Source organism: Halyomorpha halys, unplaced genomic scaffold (assembly GCF_000696795.3).
Source record: "Halyomorpha halys isolate HHAL.00 unplaced genomic scaffold, Hhal_1.1 Scaffold913.1, whole genome shotgun sequence".
Classification (NCBI taxonomy): Eukaryota; Metazoa; Arthropoda; class Insecta; order Hemiptera; family Pentatomidae; genus Halyomorpha; species Halyomorpha halys.
The window spans coordinates 137,527-157,621 of record NW_027115547.1 but is presented as its reverse complement, the minus strand read 5'-3'; the positions used below and the strand labels follow the sequence as shown (position 1 = coordinate 157,621).

The window sequence follows — 20,095 nt, the reverse complement described above, 5'->3', positions numbered from 1 at the left end:
CTGTATAAAAAAAAATACAACCAGTAAATTTGATCATAATGACATAATGATATGATACAGGATGTAGAAAAACTACCCAGTAGTAGAACTCTAGGTATAAAACTTAAATATGTAACGCTTTGTATAGACTGCTAGCTGAAATTCAAACGGTCATAGCTGTAAACATTAGGTTTTTATTCATTAAAAAAAAAAAAATATTTTACCAGAAACACGTATTCTTGAATAGATACGAAAAATATTTAATATCATGCTTTCTCAAACTTTTGGAATTATAAGCATATTTGCTAAAAAGCTACAAAATTTGTGAGTCCTTATGACCGCTCATTTGATATTTTTTTATTACTATGTTTTATTAGAATATTTTGAAGGGAAATATTTATCTTTAAACTACATAATTTTCGAATAAAATAATCAAATAAGAACAAAACATTAAAATATTTCTTTCAAATTCATTATTGGAATATGAAGGGTTGTAAAATTAAAATGTGCAAATAAGAAGATTCTTCCAACTATATTATTTAAAGTTATATAGTATTTGATGCTGTTGAAAAATAATTCAATTTATTTTTGAATTATTATAAAATAAAATAAAAATGTTTTTTCAAAGAAACCAAGTCTTATTAATAAGATACTATACGGAAGCACATGCATGTTTGAAAGTGCAGGCGTCAAAACGCTACAGAGGCATACAGAAAAATACCAGTGAGTCACGGAAGATTGGAAGCCATGACACACAGGACATTCTTCTTTCTGACCTTTGCAATTTCAAACCCTGTCTTCTATCGCTTTACACTTATTTGATATACTATCTCATTGACTAACACAAATAATATAAAATTAGACAGTCATTAAGTCCGGCCAAGAATTTCAATAACTCGTAATCCTTATTTATATGGCTGATTTTATCTCAAGTTTTTCGAGTGATATTCATGGATTGATTTCGAAAAACCTTTTTTATGAACTCAAAGAGTATTAAGCTGATAATAACACAATTATGAAAGATATTTCCTCATTTCAATTGATTATTAAAGAATATAATTGGTGTCATTATTAAATCACACGACTATTAAAAAATAAAGAAAAAAAGGCTTTGATTAGAATTTTTTTCACTTTATTTATCAATGTATTTTTCAAAATATTATTTTATAATATAGGTTTACTGTTATTGACAAAAATATTTTGAATGAATAAAATAGTTCTGGTAATATTTTAAATTAATAAATTAACTAAAATTAATAAAGAATATAGAATAATTTCTTAAATAATATAAGAATAAAATCGAGTAATTATTTATTTTTATTACATAACTAAGCGTCGAGATTTGTCAATAAATTCCATGTTGCCGCTAGTAATTATTGTTATGCATATTATCTAATAATGGTTTTTAACATAAGAATCTGGAAATTTCGTCTTAATCTGTTTGGTTGATTAAGAGGTTTAAAGATTGTCTATTAGTGAAATAAAATAATTATTAAATTTAAAAAAAGTTTTTTAATAGACAGAAAACACATATCTTGTAATGGTCTAAAGATATTTTTAGTTATTCTAATTATGTTTATCTCAGCTTTTAATAAAGACTATTAGATTTTTAATAGAATATTACCTCCTAATTTTGGTATATTATTAAAAAAAAATAGTTTATTTTTTAGAGTTTCCTGTTTATTTTTTTTAAATTAGTCAAGGTCTTTGTGACCCGTTACAATGAATTACGAATACAAAGCGTAGGCATTGATAACAAATGAAAGCTATTACGATAAAAAAAATTAAAAAAAACATTATTATGATTTTGAATGACTTCACACCATATTGATTAATATTAACATCGTATCGATATCAAGTTCCAATATTTAGATTATTTAAACAATAAAAACAAATCTTTTCTGAAAACAAAATGAGATACCTAGTGAATTTTTATTAACTGACGTCAAAACAAACTAGAAAACAATGAATGCATAACAAATAAATGAAGGTGAAGTATTTAAATTTTTACTATGAAGGATCCATGCAAGCATAAATAAATTTGAATAAATTTTTCTAAGCAGGTGCATTTAAATTCTTTTGAATTGATATTTTGTATTCAGTGGCGACACCATTTGGCTTTCAAATATTTCATGATGAATGAATCTTCCAAAGCGTGAGGCATGGCATTTTTTATCCTTTGTTAAGCATTTGTGTGAATTTCACCTTATAATAAAATTAAGGAAATCCAGGATTGCGATATGTTGTTGGGTACTTAAGGTTTTTCTCATACATCAAAAATCAGATTTATTTTTTTTTTTTTACAATTGATACATTGACATAAACCAAAAGAAAAATGCTTCGAAAATGTAATGTGATATTGATCTTTATCAATGTTCATAAAAATTATTGTGGATATTGCCTACTTAAAAATCTTGTACTTGAACTTATTGGAGAAGTAGTGTCAGTCTTACATAAATAAGTTTCAATGATTCAACCTGGTAACACTTCTATGTAATGAAAAAAATAATTTAATTTTTAAACAACTGACTTTTATTATATATAAACGACGTTTATATGTATGTAGCTATATATAATGTTATTGACGTTTATTATATGTAAACATTTATACTCAATAGTAAAACATAGAACTCAATAATAAGTATAATAGAGATATGTCAATAGAAATGCGTTCAAGCTTGCTTTACCTGATAGTAGAGGAATTGGAATGGGATTTGATAATACAGAAAACCCTTTGTACACTGAATTCCAACTTTCTTTCAGATTTTGACCAAATGAGACCAGTCGTTTTTGAAACGGTCAAGGAAAATACATTTTCACAAGCTAAAGTGGGAGGTATTTGCTGAAATTAATACAGGATCATTTTTATAATTTCCAAGACAGGCAGGCATATACTGAACCAAATCCTGTCCCTTGATACCTTAAATGTAAAATCTAAGTGATTATTTTCAATTCCAAGGATAATTGTTGTTTGTACTTAAATATATTTAATTTTTGTTAAATATTAATTAATTTTATTTTTAAAAATAGCCTAATTTTTTTTATGACTCATTGTTATTATTCCACCTTATATGTAAAATAAAATATTACACTGTAATTATATGTAAAATAAAGTATTACATAGTAATCATAAAAAAAAAAAAAAATAAGACTTTTTTATATAATAGACAGAAAAGTAATAAGATCAATCCTTAAACCTAGAAATATAGTTAATTATATACCGTACTCAGTAAAAATAGTTTATAAGTTACTGACTAACCCTTGCTGGCAGGCTTCTTTTTAATGTTTTTTATTATTTGAATTATATCTTTTACAATAGGGAGCAGGGGCTTCTGTTAAAGAGGTCTTCATCACTTACTTAGAACTTTATTCAATTCGTTAATTATCTATTTAAGTATTTAAACAACCTCATTAAGGGTCAGGTAGGATTTTGAAGATACTTAGCTGCCACAATAGCCATTGTTTCAGTAATCCATTAGTTACACAAAGGAATTTTTTCAATGCTTCTTTGTTCAAACTTGAATTTTGCTTTTAGTTTTTTTATTTATAATGTCATATAAATTTTGCCATGTTTTTCCTTTATTAAGTATTATTAGTGGCTTTAATAAGTTTAACAAAAACAACGAATTAGTGTTGGTTGATGGAAGAAAACTATGTTAAATGAATATTCTGAATTGCCGTATATTTGCTTACATTAAACATGAATTTACAACATTGCCTTTTAATTATAAAAACTTGCCTGATGATATTATTTATTTAATGTTTATTATTATCATTAAACATTTTTATTGTAATTATTATATTATTCCTAATGTTTTTTTATTATTTATTATAATGTATTTTTTTAATATTTTATCAGAATATGGAGGAGCGGAGTAGCTCAGTAAGTAGGTGTTGTGCTACTAGCTCCCAGGACCCGGGCTCGAATCCATCATATTTATTTATTATGTTACTGTAGCAGTGAGTCAACCCTGAGATCTTCCTCGGACTCATCTTGCCTCTACAAAGTTGATACCCTAAATTGAGGAAAAATCCGTTGTTTGAGCGTGATTTTGAGCAAATATCCTCCTTGCATTACCGCTTTTAAACAAACATTACTTTCTATGGTGGCAAATAAGTACAGAGCCAACTCTGAGAAAATGCTCCCTTATTTCGAGACTCTATAGCTTATTGTTGCTTCTGTGGTAATGGCGAAAGCCTCCCTTAAATCTTGGGATGAGTCTTAAAAGTTTACCCGACCCTATTTAAATATAGAGAATTGATTTGAACATTGTCTAAGGTGGATTTTCAGGTACCCCCGGGGGATGAGGCGTTAAAGTGGTCGTGTGAGCATCTAGAGTGTTGTGAAAAGATTGTGGTCTATTCTTAGCCAAATCTAAAACACAAGAGATTCAGGTCGTTGAATACAGCCTTGTTTTTTAATTAATTTTAGACTGTTCATTGACAATGGTTGATAGTTCAAAGTTTCATTAAATTCAGTAACTGTCCTACTAGTTGATATTCAAAATGTTTATTCCCAATTTCTTTAGGAATATCAAAAATATTTAGATGTGTTTTTCTGTAACAATACTTTTTTCTTTAAATCATTCAAGAAATAATCGGAAATTAAACTGATATTTTCATTATTGCATAAAGGAATATCAATTTAATTTTATAATCCAGATTGATTTTAAAAGAATGTGTTCGATAGTGATTGCTGAGAAATTTTATTTAGATCAACAAGTTATCTTCTTCCTCTCCTAAGATTCTCACTTAAATTATACTTTTGTATTATGTGTGTGTGTGTGTGTCATTGTGAACCCATAAATCTTGCCTCAACTTTAGGTAAAAGTAGTTTTTTAGGTAAAAGTACTCAAGTTCTACGATTCACTACGGGAGATTCTACCGTTTAGAGATTTCTAAAGGGGAAAAAACTGGATTTATTGGAAATCTATTTAAAAAATAATACTTCGAAAAATAATTGAGACCGAAAGGTGCAATTGGTATTCCTGAATTACATTTTTGGTAATCTAGCTCCCCTTTAATTATTAACATTTCCTGTTGAAACACCAGGTATAAATTAAATAATAAATATTAATAACATTGATAAATGGTAAAATAAAAGACGCTGTTTCACAGCATCTATGATACATCTCACCATGTTGCATAAGTTACATAAACAAAAGATATCTATTTACATTAATTTCGTAATACGAATCTAAAATTGTTATCAAACGTTAACGATAAAAATGAGTCAGAAAACTGATAGTCTACCAACAACAAACGTCTTGAGTCAACCAATCACCTAATAATTAATTTATCTCTATTATTTTTATTATGCTTTTTTTAAAAAAAATTGACAAGTATTGACCATTTCTACTGGGTCCTGTATTTCAAGATCAATAGTTTATTAATTTAACACTATCCGTTTTTGAAACATTGTTGTGCCAAAGAAATTGCATTTGCGCACCTGTAAGCGAAATTAGACGATGAATCTTGATTAAATTAATATAGGACCATTTTAGAACTAATCTCTAACAGTTCTCCAGCTTTGGGCTTAATCGTATGAATAGTTTGAGAAATGAGGTGTGTTTAATAAAGTTTTATTCTGTTTGTCATTGTACACAATGCATGTGTTTTTGGTTTTGTACATGTATATATGCCATTGTGTAAGCATATATGAATCTGTATTTTGCACCATTGTGCACTATCAAACTGTGTTTGTTTACTGATCATTAAAGAAAAATAATTATTATTTTGTATTTTTTACTTTCATTATTATCCGTAATAAGTCATCGAACATAAATTACCTATAGTGTAGTGTTAATAGACATTTTGAAGAATTGTTCTATTTCCTTGTTCAATTAATGAAATGTTTCAATATGTTCTTATTTATATTTTAGTTTCATAATCTTAGAATGGAATTATTTGTTTTTTATTACTTGGAGCGTAATAATTATAAACTTAAGCTTAATCGTAATTGTTTTTTTAAATTGAATCTTGATTCACACCTGAACTCAAATAATATTTAATAATAATAATATTATAATATGATTATGGCAGATATTACTACTTGTAAAATGCAGCATTATGACTGTGTGATTTTAGGAGTGGGTTAAGACAATGCTCAGCAAATCTATACTATCCCTCATTCAGATCATTATATAACGTTTCCACGTAATAATGGTTAATATTTTATAATTTTCTATCTGCTTGTGCTTCATGGTGGAAGGGGAAATATTTATTATTTGTACACTAAGGCACTTTTGTAATTAATCATAATAATTTAAAAGACTACAAATAAAAAATTAAGGTAAATATTTATAAATAATAATAAGAAATAAGGAAAGGAACTACTTTAGAGAGCTTGTAAGCGCGTAGAGAGGTGAAGGCCGGGGGGAGTACAGCAGCACCAAGTGCGGCTGCACTTAAAGGACCTTGGGCGGAGTGAGTCAACTCTGGGGGCACGATCTCGTTTTATATATCGGTCTCTCTTTGTTCGCCCGTCGGCTCTACTTGCATATGTACATTAACTCTTTATTATAATGCAACAATAATAATTATATTTTATTATTATAGAATATATTATTTCTTAACTAAATGTCCTCCAAAAGTGTAGGTAGTTACTAGACTGAATTTGCACTCATTTTGAAGTATAAAAATAAAATAAAAGTACTAGCTGTTAATTTTTCCTTTATTGCATATCAATACAATTCATTGTTTGTAATACTGATAAAGACTTTCAGTATTCATAAATATTCCTCAACATTTTTAGTAATTTATTCCATTCTTCAATAGCTATGAGGTCTCAAGTAAATAATTTTTTTTTTTTAATTTACTTTTTGTATCTAACAATGTTGAGTCTAAATTACACAAAAATATGAATTTTTCTTTAAAAAAATATTTTTCATTGGATTTGGCATGGATGTCACGGGGAAGTGATAATTATAGAGACTGCAATAACTGCAACGTAACAATTGACTACACTTTTTCTAAAAAATCATGTATTTAATGACTATGAATGTTCAATTGAAATAAAATGTTAATTTAGTGTTTGTACTTTTACTACTACCCTTTTTGTTCTGTAACGAAAGAATCTTGGAAGTCACTCAAACCTCAAAACGCCTTCAAATGATTATAACTACTAAGGTTTTGGAAACTGATCAATATTAATTTTTATTTAACGAGGATGAGGATCATAGTTCAATATGAGTATTACTTATTTCGTCTGTGGGTATTAAAAGGTCGGAATGAGATACTTACAGTTAGTTGGGATGTTTGTTCTGTGGGAACTCCACGTTAGCAACTGGAGGTAAGAGATCTCAGCGAGATTATTGACAAAATATAAACAAATAATAAATTAAATAAAATGACATAAAAATAAACGAAAAGTCATATACTAATGACATACACTTATTTTTATTACCTTTTCAAAGTTTTGTCACCGGTAGGTAGACAATAGTCGCTAGGGGGTTAATATAATTTAAGTTTTGGCTAAACATAGCATTTTCCAGGTTAATCTGTTGACATAAAGCTTCAATTAAAAATTACTTCCAGCATCGATTATAAAAATCATAATCAATTCTAAAGATAAATATAATAAAATAAATAAATAACAAATATTGAGACTAAAAATTCTATCTAATTATTATTAATTATAAATTATTTATTAATATTGAAAGTCTTAATGTGATGATCAGTGCAATATCATAAGTATAAGTGCGAATCCAGTAAGTCTCAGTAGGTAGTTATAGCAGAATAGTTAATTAGATTAATTAATATTGTTAAATAACCAACCTCAAACAAGGAATTGATTTAGAATATTTTTAAATGTTGTAAATTCCTAGAAGACTAAAACAGTTTCGTTCTAAAACTTTAGTATTTGGTAGAACATCGTGAATGACCATATTTAGATACAAGGTTGATTTTAGGCTGTTTCATGGATCCAATAAACCAGTGGATTCAATATAGAATTTAACCAATTAATAATGTATTAAATCGAGATATTGCATTCCAAAATCCGCTCTTAACAGTTTTGGTACTATCGAGATTATCGGGAGATAAAATAATTTCTTCCTGAAACAAGTTAAATCCCTCTTTCTTTAACTGGAATGAATCCTTCTACTTCGTGATAATGCAGTTAATAGTCACATTAAAAAATATATAAGAAATTTAAAAATTAGGTTGTCTGCTTTTGGAACTAAGCTCGATTAAAATCTTTTTAACTTATTCCATGACTTGGCAATCCGCAAACTTTGTACTGGATTCAAAAAACAACCGAATATGCAATTTTTACAACCCAAAATTCTTCTTAATTCCCCAGATATTATTATAATGGATACAAGATAAAAAATTTCCACTAAAAAATAACGTCATACTCTATGTTTTACCCGAAATAGATAATTGTTCTTTCATAATCAAATCCTCACCCACAAAACTCTACTACTTTTTAGCTTTGCTTCTCATCTGTTCCTCATAATCCTCAAAGCCATCTGAGAACATCATGTTCTTATTAGACATTGATATAAATGACAATTAAAGATTTCACGCAGTCACTGTTATACTGTATTAATTTGTTAACACTTTTATTTGTTGTATTTTTTAAAATATAGTAATAAATTTAAAATATTCGATAATTTTTGTCTACTTATTATTTTCTTGGCAATGCATAAACTTAAAAAATATATTAATCAATATGAGTTTTTATGTTGGCCTCTTTAACGTCGCATGTTCCCATAACTTCCTAAGATCTGTCTCACCTTACTTGCTCTTTATATATTTCACTTTAAGAACTTTGCCAGACTTCGCTTCAACGTGCTATGTTACTTAATAGTACGGCTAGGATTTTCATGCATTATGTATATATACTATATTATATAATTTATGTATATAATATATTATATAATTTACTAACAATGATATCAACATGTACCTTTTTATGATTTGGAACATTTTAACCAATTTCAAATCACATATATTAATGATGAATGCAATAAAAAAATGTCATTTTTCCCAGTAACATTAACTATTCCCAACTGATATTGCTCTATAGTAAGTCTATCGGCCTCATGCTAGGTTGATCCTAAAATTCACATGTAGATATTTTTTGTCTCACTATTATTATTTCTAAGAACTGAAATTTATTCCTGCTTTAAAATATAATTATTAAAATTAAAAACACATTACCCACTTCCAAGTTTAATCCCACTTTCATTTTTAAGCAGAGAAACGCAGTTTCTAGTACAGTTTCAATATAAAGTTGAAAGAAATTTATACTGTGTATTTTAAGACTTGATTCCTAGATTATGGATGTTATTTTTTTCTCTAAACCAGTAAAGTCGGGTTTCAATTAGAAACATGTTGACATTCAATATCAGAAGTGAATACCAGTATGTTGCCAATTTCTTTGTCGGAACACTGCTTAGATTGTCCTTTGAAGGCATTATAAATTGTCAGCTGTTTGAAAACTGCTACCATGGGATGACTTGGACAAATGGTATACTGTATGACAAAGGTCTCTTGTTTTTATTGAACTTATTTTCGAATCAGATTATACCTATAATACCCAAAAAATACTTCATACAAGAATTAAATCTATAACGCGCTTTCCATTGTTCACTTCTGAAGCTGTTCTCTCAGACTTTCAAAGGGTAAATTAGTTCATTTCATCTTTTATAAAGAATATCCAACATTTTTTAGGTACATTACCATGAACTGATCCCACTACCTCAGTCGACTATTGCGAGATGGAAAGTTCCATAAAAGCCGCTAAATATACTCTAAGCACTTTGAGGTCGTTTCAAGGCTAAATGGTGTTGTAGTTGCATTTCTATCTCAGAAACAGTTGGGCGATCTTATATAGAAAATAATCTAGAGTCTATCTTAATTAATTAAGGTTTTACTCTTGTGTCCCATTCGACTGCATACAGATGTGAACCAAATTTGTTACTTGATGATAATGTAATAAAATAATGTAAAACATAATTGTAAACTATTGATTCTGTGTAAAAAAAAATTGCTTACTTCGAAAAGTTAAATTACTCAATTCTGAGCCGACAGAATCATAAACAATAAAGTTTAACCGGTTTTTAATGTTAGTAGATTACTGACTACGGCGGGTTCAAGAATGTTTTATCAATTTAATATTTAAAGACATCTCCAATTGAAATTAACCCTATTTGTCGTGATTTTTTATGAATAAAATAAAAATATAAATTTCGTAACGTCTATCATTTTATCTCAGTATTCCAGAAAACACCTCTATGATACTGAAATCTTTGTACTGTTTTAAAAAACAAAAACGCGTTTAGTATATATTGATTTGTAGTAGAATAAAGTTTTTTTTTTTCTGTTTGTAAGGTATTTCAAGTAAGACCCTTCAAAACTATACCCTGAATTATTTTTTTCGAATTATTCATCACTTGAAAAAAAATTACAGTAAAAAGGAAAGAAAATATTTTGTAAAGAATAAGAGAATTTTAGGCGTTCTTCCAAGCAGCCTTGAAAGGCCGTGAACCCAGTTTTTAACTAGACTATCTTAACCAGACCATCTCAGCCCCTCACGCAACACCATTTCCAGTACACCTAACTTACAACTCCTACAACTTTTTCATTTGTTTTCAATTTTAGAGATTAAATAGAATTAAACATTGAAAAATTAATTATAATATCACAAAACGAATGATCTGGTAAAATTTATAAAGTAATTGATATGAAAAACTAAAATGTCTTAAGACCCTTAAGATTTGAAAAAAAATATTTCTTATATGTACTTTGGAGTTAAATCGCAAATAGAAGTATTGAAGTACACATAATTTCCAATAATCCTTCCCCATGGTATAATCATTTATACATTAGAAAATAACATTAAATTTAGTGGTGTGGGCTCAAAAGTGTATATGGGAACTGGTATGGAATATATCCCACGATTTACTTAATATTCCTGTTTATCAGTAGCAAACGCCTTATCTAATCATATTTTTAATTATATTTCAATAAATTAAATTTTAAAACGTGATCATATTAAAATGGTTAAGTTCCTAAAGTATAAGGAATTGAAATTTAAGTTTTAAAATTATGTATTCAGTTATAGCTAAGTCAAATACGAAAAAAAAAATCAAAACCAAAACATTAAAAGAATAAAGAAGTGGCATCATATATTTTCAGCACCTCCCAAATATTATATCTTGTATAAGTCCCACGGATTCGTTATTTTTGTTTAGGTGTGGGAGAAATGGAAATGGGTAATAAACTTATACTCTATTAGTTTTTCCATTTTTATAATTCGAAAAATTATGTATTTTATGAAAAAAATATTCTTTAAATGATAATTGTATATTTTGTTTGCTTCAAAAGTAGTTACACAAAGTTAAACCATGTAGTCAAATTAGTCAGCTAACCTTAATATTAAAACTATCTGGTTTCAACTTCAAATTCTTTAATGTTTCTTATATATTGAGTATTTGTTATTACTAATAATAAGAACTGGTTATTCATTACAAATTAAACGTACATTAAAGAAAAATGGCGGGTACTACAAAACCTTTATTTTTCATTCGGAACTCTATATCTTATAAAAATTATTAACAACACTAGAAAATTTAAGAGAACATTATTTAAAGAAGAGTAAATTTGCTGAATTTAGGCTATTAGCCCTAATAGAGCTATGTACGTCCAATAGTTCTCGAGATATAGCCTTTTAAAAAGCAACATTTCATAAAAATGTACTGAAATGTCTGTGGTTAGTGAATCTATTATGAGAAATCTATATCTCAATAACCATTCGACGTACAAATGTCTATTAGCACTCAAATTAAAGCTAAATAATTGTACTATAAAGTATTTTATGACCTTTTTTTACTTCGTAGGAATAGTAGTTTTCATGATATTTGCTAAAATAAATTTCATGAAAACTACTACTCCTACGAAAATAAACGTAAAAGACTACTTTATAGCTCATTAAGTCACTAGCTTTGATTTGAGTGCTAATAGACAGATGTCTATTAGATAGATTTTAGATTTTTCAAAATAAATTTACTATTTACTGATCTTTCAGTATGTTTCATTTTTATAGTATTTTTATGAAATGTTGTTTTTAAAAAAGCTATATCTCGAGACCTATTGATCGTAAATAGCTCATATTTTAGCAAATTTACTCTACTTTAAATGATGTTCTCTTAGATTTTCTTTTGTTGTTGTAGTTGTAAATATATAGAGCTCCAAATAAAAAAAAAAATTATATTTAACGTTTTGAAACAGCCGCCATTTTTTATTCCTCCTACCTTTACTTGGCAGACTCATGAATTTTGACTAGTAATTATACATAGTTTTTATTAAAGTAATCAAAAGTTGGGGTGAAATAACTGCCTTTTTTTCTCCTCTGAGGCTCTTGTACTGGATGTTGAAAGTATTTGTGCACTACAGTCCTCGTTTCATTTAAAAAATTTTTATATCAGTTTTTTTTTTTTCAAAGCTCATCGAATATGCGCATTGCGCTGAAAGTAAGTATTTTAAATCGCAATTAAACACTAGAGAAACCTTTATTCTATTACTCCCTTGAATTTTTCATAAATTTTTATCCAAACATCAGTAAACATGAAATAAAAGTCTTCTTCTGTAGTTAATTTTTTCTTTTTTTTTACGGTGTGTGGACTTTCAGACCAAAATTACACGAAGGTATATTAAAATTTCCTATATTGCTTCTGTGAATTCTTCATTTGTTTTGGTCCGAATATTACCAATCATGAAATAAAAGTAATTTTATAGTAGTTTTATTTTTTTTATTTTACAGCTCCCAGCCAATATACGGAATGAGCGCTTTTAGATCTAAATTACACAAAGCTATATTAACTTTTCCTATATTACTTCCTTGAATTCTTCATTTAGTTCGAACGTTCGAACATCACCAAAAAGGGTTCTTTTTTGTTATTTACTATTTTTTTCCCGACTTTATACGAATCCTTCGTATATTACTATTCCGACAATTGCAAACTGGATATAAAAGTTGTTTTTTGTAGTCATTTTATTATAAATTAATTCACATTTCTCATTCATGAGGCGAATAATGTGCCAAGCGGACATTTTATTAATAAATACACTCATTTTTATATATTGTTCGGCATATCGCTTTCCTCTATTTTCTTCAGTATTCGAAGTCAATTTTTTTTACATTTGGAACACTTGACTATATATTCCATACATACTATAGTAAGTGAAAATAAAAATAAAACAGTGCCCTGTTTCATTTCAAATTACACTATTACATTACCGGGAAAAAAAATGTGATAAAAACGTGTTTTGTAGGTTGTTTGCTTTTAAATCAAAAATTAATATCCAAATCTATCTGTGCAGCTATAATTTTATTAAAGCCTGATTTGTATCTTTGAAAACCATCTTTCAATTAAGAATAGTAACGCTTGTTGAACAGTTTCGATACTTAGGACTCCATCTTGACAAGGGACTTGCTTGGAATCCACATACAAGACTGAAATGTCAAGAAACTGCTCGTAGTTTTCGATTGCTACAACACTTACTTGATAAACGCTCTAAACTTTCCATTCATCACAAAAAATTATTATACACTACGATAATTAGACCAATTTGGACAAACGAATTGAGCTCTGGGGCTCTACCAAACCATGAAATTCCTCCCGCATCCGTTCCTTACAATCCAAAATCCTACGTGAAATCCTTGATGCTCCTTATTACGTTACAAATAAACTCATTCACGAAGACCTTAACATCCTATTGGTTGCAGATTTGGCCCAAAACAGATATACGTCTTTTCATTCCAAACTCCTTGCCCATCCTAACCCATTAATCCGTAATTGCTCATCCTTAACAATCCCTGATAATCCTCCGAGGCGTCTGAAAAGAAGATGGCCACGGGACCTTCTAATTTAGATTAATGCCTGAAGTACCACCAATGGGTGGTTCCTTCTCTAGATTTTCAATTATATATGAAACATGCAACATATTTACTTATTGTATTTATTATTTGAACAGTTGTAAATTACATTAAATAAATAAATTTAAAAAAAAGAATTATATCAGTAGGATAGTAAATTAGTAATGCTCAAGAAATATCGGTCTTCTCCAAAATAATTAAGACTCCTTATGTTCAAACCAAAAATCTTATTAATTATTCTGTATAGATGCCAAAAATATCTATAATTTCTTGTCGACCAAAAATATTTTTACCACTAAAAAAAGAGCAGGAATTTCAATTAATTTTATGAAAAAAAAAACAATAGTTTGTCAAGGTTCTATCAAGGTTCAATTTCTGGGAGTTTCTTTCTTATCTATTGTATGTAAAGTAATTAATTATCATTGATGTTGATTATCATTAGTTTGGGTCAATGAGATTGGTTTGCTGCGAAGCGAACACTTCAACACATAAATTAAACACTTCAAAGATTTCAACTGATAGCGGACAATGTCCTAGTAGTTTTGAATAAGAGGTTATATAACCACTTTGTTAAGGAAATTTAATAATTTTATAAATTTAATTTTTTATAGAAATTATTCTACCAAAATCTTCGAAATATAAGGAAAACACTGACAAACACGCGATTTTGTATCACATATTTTTTCATATTGATATATACCTCATTCCAAAGTCCTAAACCATCAAAACTCGCGATAGGTTATTCTGTTTAATTAAATAGGTTATCCTAGGTTACATATTTTAGGTAGATTATCTTATATTTTTAAAATTTAATTCTGAAAATAACGTTTTGAAACTAATAATGTTTTTTCTAGCGTTTTATTATTTAACAAAATTCTAGATTTCCTCGTTCTATCAAGGAAATTCAATTTAAGATTAAAATAAAAAAGATATTCAAATATTTATACTCAGCTGAATTGGTAAACAAAAAGAATTGACTTAGTTTCTGATACTGAATTACATGAAATAGGTTCCCCACTCTCTCCTCTCTACGTAGTAATGACACCTCAAAGGTTGTAATTTTTGCCAAATATTCACTTAAAAGAGACTGTATTGATTGAAATTGAAAGTGATTCTACCCAAAGTTATAAAACTAAAAATTTCCTCCTTCTGTGGAATCATAAGAAATTTTTCACATTTGACTTTCAGCATATTATACATGTTCAACATAGTATAGTATAACGTTTACTTTTGAATAGAAAAAAATAAAATAAAATCTTCCTCTCTACCATTATGAACGCAGTATTATCTATAAAATAATTAGGTGATGATTTTAGACAAAATTCTATTTCTACCTGAAATTTCCCAAAACTCATTATCTCCCTTAATGAAACTCTTTCTGCCTGGTAGTACAGTATACAGATATAATTATATCAAATTATTTATTTTAATAAGAGTAACTTAATTAGTTTCTGAAATTCTCTGAACATCTTGTTTATTAATAGAACGGATAACAGGATCTGAATACGAACTCTCATAATGAAGTAAAATTTCCTAGAAAGGTTGGTTTTATAATTATATTTTATGTGCTTATGACTTTTGTTCAAATTCCTTTATTTATTTATTACCTTTATTAAAAGCATGAAGTTTTACTTTATTTTTCTATCATGGTACGATTAATTTAGTTATATATTTTCTTAAAAATGAATTCTTATGAACATCTTACAGAACATCATCAATGTTCTCTTAAAAGAGCAAATCCAACAACTTTCAGAGAGTATTTTAATTGTTCTAGAAAATTCGTTTTAAATGAAAAAAAAAAAAAGAAATGATGTGTTTATATTCTAGAAAACCTGCTTATTGACTAATCCCGTTTATTAGACTCCTGTCATTCCATTGAAACTGATGCTCGACAATCTAGAAAATCGTACTTCGTAAGTGCATTCCTTTGAGTTATGATTACTACAAAAAAAAAAAAATATCATTTTTTTACATACGGCTTCCGAACGACCGCTCATATAAAAAGAAGATGGTCGGGGAGAGGAACTCAATTTGTAATTAAACTATTTATTGTTAGCCAATGTTCCCCTTTTTTAAGGGCTTCATCTGGGCTTTCTGAAGGACGGAAACTGGATTATGAAAGACCATCTTTCTTTTATATATTACACATAGTCAATCAACGATCTTCCAAAATGACATTCATGTTTATTTAAGTTTTGTTGGTATTTTGGAGGAGTTTGTACACACGAGAGGTTTTCTGAATCACTGAACTTAAAATTGAATGAGCATTATTAAACTAATTAATAATCAATGAGTATTTCGGTAAAAAAGGTGACTATATCCAATTCGTTCAATTCCTATGTTTTACTATACACCGGCGATATTTCAAAACTACAAGTGGCTATACTCCGAGATTTTAAGTGCGCTAAATCTGGATTAAAAATGCCTATTTAGACCACATGGTTAGCACATGACAAAGTGCACCTAATTATTTGAATAATATTTATACGTGTAAGACAATTATGTGAAAATAATAAAAGATGTTTTATTATAAAAGGGCTTTCAGTTTGATAGCTTTTTACATATAAATATTTTTATGGAGAGGGTATATTTTTTTTAACGTGTACCACTGTTAGTGGTATGGATCAGGAGCTCACTAATACTCTGTTGATTTATTCAAGTTTTTCCCCATTTGAGTTATTCAAGATACCCGAACCCACAGAATTAACTCTAAAATAACAGATTAAATAATTATCAGTCACAACCGGATTCGAACCCAAGCTATTTATAAATAATATTTTATACAGCAATACATGCATGGTGCAAACAATATTATTAAATCCTTTCTCACTGTAAATCACTTCTCACTTGCATAAGTATATACTGTTTTCGCCGTAAATTGATTTAGATAAGGCAATATAGTTACATTTAGTTTTAACAGGAAGGTATTCTCATAAATGGTCAACAGTCTTCCAGATTGGTTGATGTTCATGGTTCCTGTTTCGTTCCTACGGGCCATTGCACGCTACATTCTATTTAAAACTAAAAGGATTTTTCAAATCAGACCGTAAGTTTCTGGAATAAGTGCGTTCAAACAACACACTTTATGTATTTGTATAAATTTCAGTTTAATTCATAATCTTCAAACGACTTTAAATTCAGTTTTTGTATAAGATATACGATAATACTATATTCACTGCTACCGTCTGATGAGATCCTGTTGTTGCCCCTGCTTTTATGTGTTACTAGTACATTTATAGGTTGTTATGCATTGCCATCGTTTTGGCCATTATACTAAAACGTTTCGATTAGAAATGTGAGATCCGTCATTTAAAATCTACTGAACATGTGTTAACGGATGACCTCTGAATCATATTGTTTGTAAATAATTGGTAATAAGGTTATGATGTTTCAGTTTGAGTGGTTTTCCCAAACACCAAAATTTCTGTTTTAAGTATTGAATTAAAACCTCCTGATGTAACGTTGAGTGAATCATAAGCATAAGTTCTTGCAGATCAGTATTGGAAATGAATTTAACAACTTCGTTCCCATCACCATTGCTGGGTAATGCTTCAATGGTTGAAAAATGGATTTAAACAACAGTAAGTACAGAAGGATTAAATTTATAATGGAGGGTACTAGTTTAAATTAACATCCCAAAACTAATTTTTATAGTTTAAGTTTAAATTTAATTTTTTTAATGATATACGATATATATTATGTAGTTGTTGTGGCTAGGAAAATTCAAATTTATTCTTGGTTGATTTTTTAACGTGGAAAGAGGATTTTATTGAAATCAAAGGAAAGAACAATGAATTGAACATGTTAACGCAAATTTCGTAAATAATATATTTAATAATTGTAATTTGAAATACAATTTTGAGTTGGTTATTTGCGGAAACTGTACGTGGTTACATTTCTGGTTATTCGAACGTTGACTAGTATATCCAGTCCTTATCCAAAAGAAGTTCTCTTGCAGGAAGATAAAGCATGTTTAATATTGTTAAGGCATTATTTAACATTCTTAAGCTTGTAAATTGTCTTTTTACAATTTAAAATTGCCATATTGTTTTTTCAATTTTGTGCTCATCATTGTGTATGTGTTGAGCCAAGCTAAAAAACGAAAATTAGTTCGAAATTGAAATTTTATATTTAAGGCTAATGTTTACCAGACACAATAACTGCCTGGAAGTGTCACATTAGAATCGATTTTTCACATTTTTCGATCTCACTAACGGCTCTAAGAACTTTGACTAAACTTAGTATATCAATGTATAATTGAATATTATTTAATATCAAATAGGTCATATCCTTATAGCAATGGTAAAAATAACGAATGTTAAAAAAAATCTTCCTTTAGAGTACGTTTATTTTTTGTTATAAGCTAAGAAGAAGCGGTTAGGAATAAGTAACTAGTTCTCATTGTCAGCAGTACTGAATATTGGACAAATAATAAAGAATAAAAACATTGATGAATAACTAGAGAAGAAAAAAGGACAGGTAGGTATCGGAAAAGAAAAAAAAAATCTAAGACCGCCCGATCTCTCCCTTAAAGAAATACAATGCATATGTTACGACTTTATATTTTATTATACCACTATAGGGCAGAGGTTCAACGGTAGCAGCGTGGCAACGCGCCTGTCCACTAACCCAAAGGTGAGATCAAGCTCCGGCCTCAAAAATTTTTTTTAAAGCATAAAATTATACAAAACTCACTCACAGCCTCCCTCCGGGTATTTATGAGTGAGTGAGGCCCGTTAACCAATGGGTTTCACTCACAAAAACAGGTGTGGGAGTTACGAACCCACTCTATGAAAAAACACGTCAGGAAACCTGCAATGTATTTCTTTAGTACATCGCGCGAGGCCTTGTACCTCCACGGTCTGTCGCGCCAATAATAATAATTGTATTCTTGACAGAAAACAAATCAATACTCGTTATTACCATAATAAATAATACTCCAATCTGCCAAAAAGTTGCGAACAAAAGTAGGATGGAAGTAAAAACTGTGCTGCTGTAAAATATTTTTTTATAGTGTCTTAATTACCAATCGGTTTATTATTATTAAATTGAAAAAAGTATTTTAACAGATTGATTATAATTAAAAAAAATTGGAAGTTTAGTATTGAATATATTTAACTGAAGATATACTAAAACTGCGGACTAAGTTGACACAGAAAGTTCACAGTATTTTTTTTTTTGCTCAAAAAAGTATTCGACTACACTTTTTTTTCCTCCTCTTCATATTCGAAGAGCTACTTTATATCCCCTAACTGTAGTTGTACAAAGTTTATATAACTTTTTTTCTTGTTTAATTATATCTTATTTGGTGTGTATTCACAAAATAATAAAATTTTTAAAAAATCCACCTACTATACAGTTACATAATCTTCACAAGTATATATTAATTCTCAAAAGTTTTTTTTCCTTATATTATATCTTCCCTATTAGTTCATTAAAACCACTGATCTAGGACTCATTTTGAAGATTTTCTTCATTGCTAATGGATAAAGAAACCATTTTTGTAGCTTGCCTTTTATACCATCTAATGGTTTCGTTCCCCAAATCTTGGTAATTCATGAAAGTAGAGGAAAATGATGGTTTTAAATAAATTAATTAATGAAAATAATAAATTAAAGAAATAACGTTAAAGAGATGAAAGAAAAAATAAACAAGAATATAAATTATAAATATTAGACAGATTTTATTCTTATTTTTACTTGCTTGGAGAGGTTTCTGCTTCTGATAACTGTGTTCTATATCGGGCTATCTTTATATAAAAAAAAAATGTTCATATCGTCAAGAAAAAGTAAGTAATCAAAATTTGGGGGAAGTAAGGCACAATGCTACTAGCTCCAAGGACCCGGTTTCGAATCCGGCTCGGCAGAAAATAGTTTTCTGTTGCTGTGGATTCTGGAGCCCTCCTGGGGTTCACCCAGCTTCATAAATTGTACCTTTAATTGGATAAAAATCTGACGATTGAGCGTGATTCTGAGGAAATCACCTCCTTGCGCAACCGTTGTTCTAGTTGTTACTAGCACTGTTGTACTTCTTTACAAAGAACTGAACCCCTAATCCTCCATGGGTTGCAGCGGTACTGATTTTAATTTTTAATTTTAATAAACAAAATTGTATTTATGTTTCAAAAAGAATACCTTGATTTTCCACCAATTGTTTCTCCTCGAATGGATGAATTAATGTATCATTTCTTTGATATATATGTATATATCTTTTACCTAAAAGAAAAAATAT

The 20,095-nt window shown here is 28.5% G+C and overlaps 1 protein-coding gene across 5 annotated transcripts in view; it reads left to right on the top strand.

Annotated features, from left to right (window-relative positions):
• Positions 1-20,095, top strand: part of Atet (ABC transporter expressed in trachea) — a 160,802-nt gene that overhangs the window by 103,161 nt on the left and 37,546 nt on the right. For 2 of the 5 annotated variants that reach the window (XM_014430781.2, XM_014430777.2), the window contains exon 1: positions 17,198-17,445. The exons of 2 other annotated variants lie outside the window; for them this stretch is intronic. In XM_014430781.2, coding sequence (XP_014286267.1) covers positions 17,411-17,445 — 35 coding nt within the window. In that variant the 5' untranslated portion in view covers positions 17,198-17,410. Of the gene's footprint in view, positions 1-17,196; positions 17,446-20,095 lie in introns of those variants that run through there. One more of the 5 variants, XM_014430778.2, reaches the window with a different exon arrangement.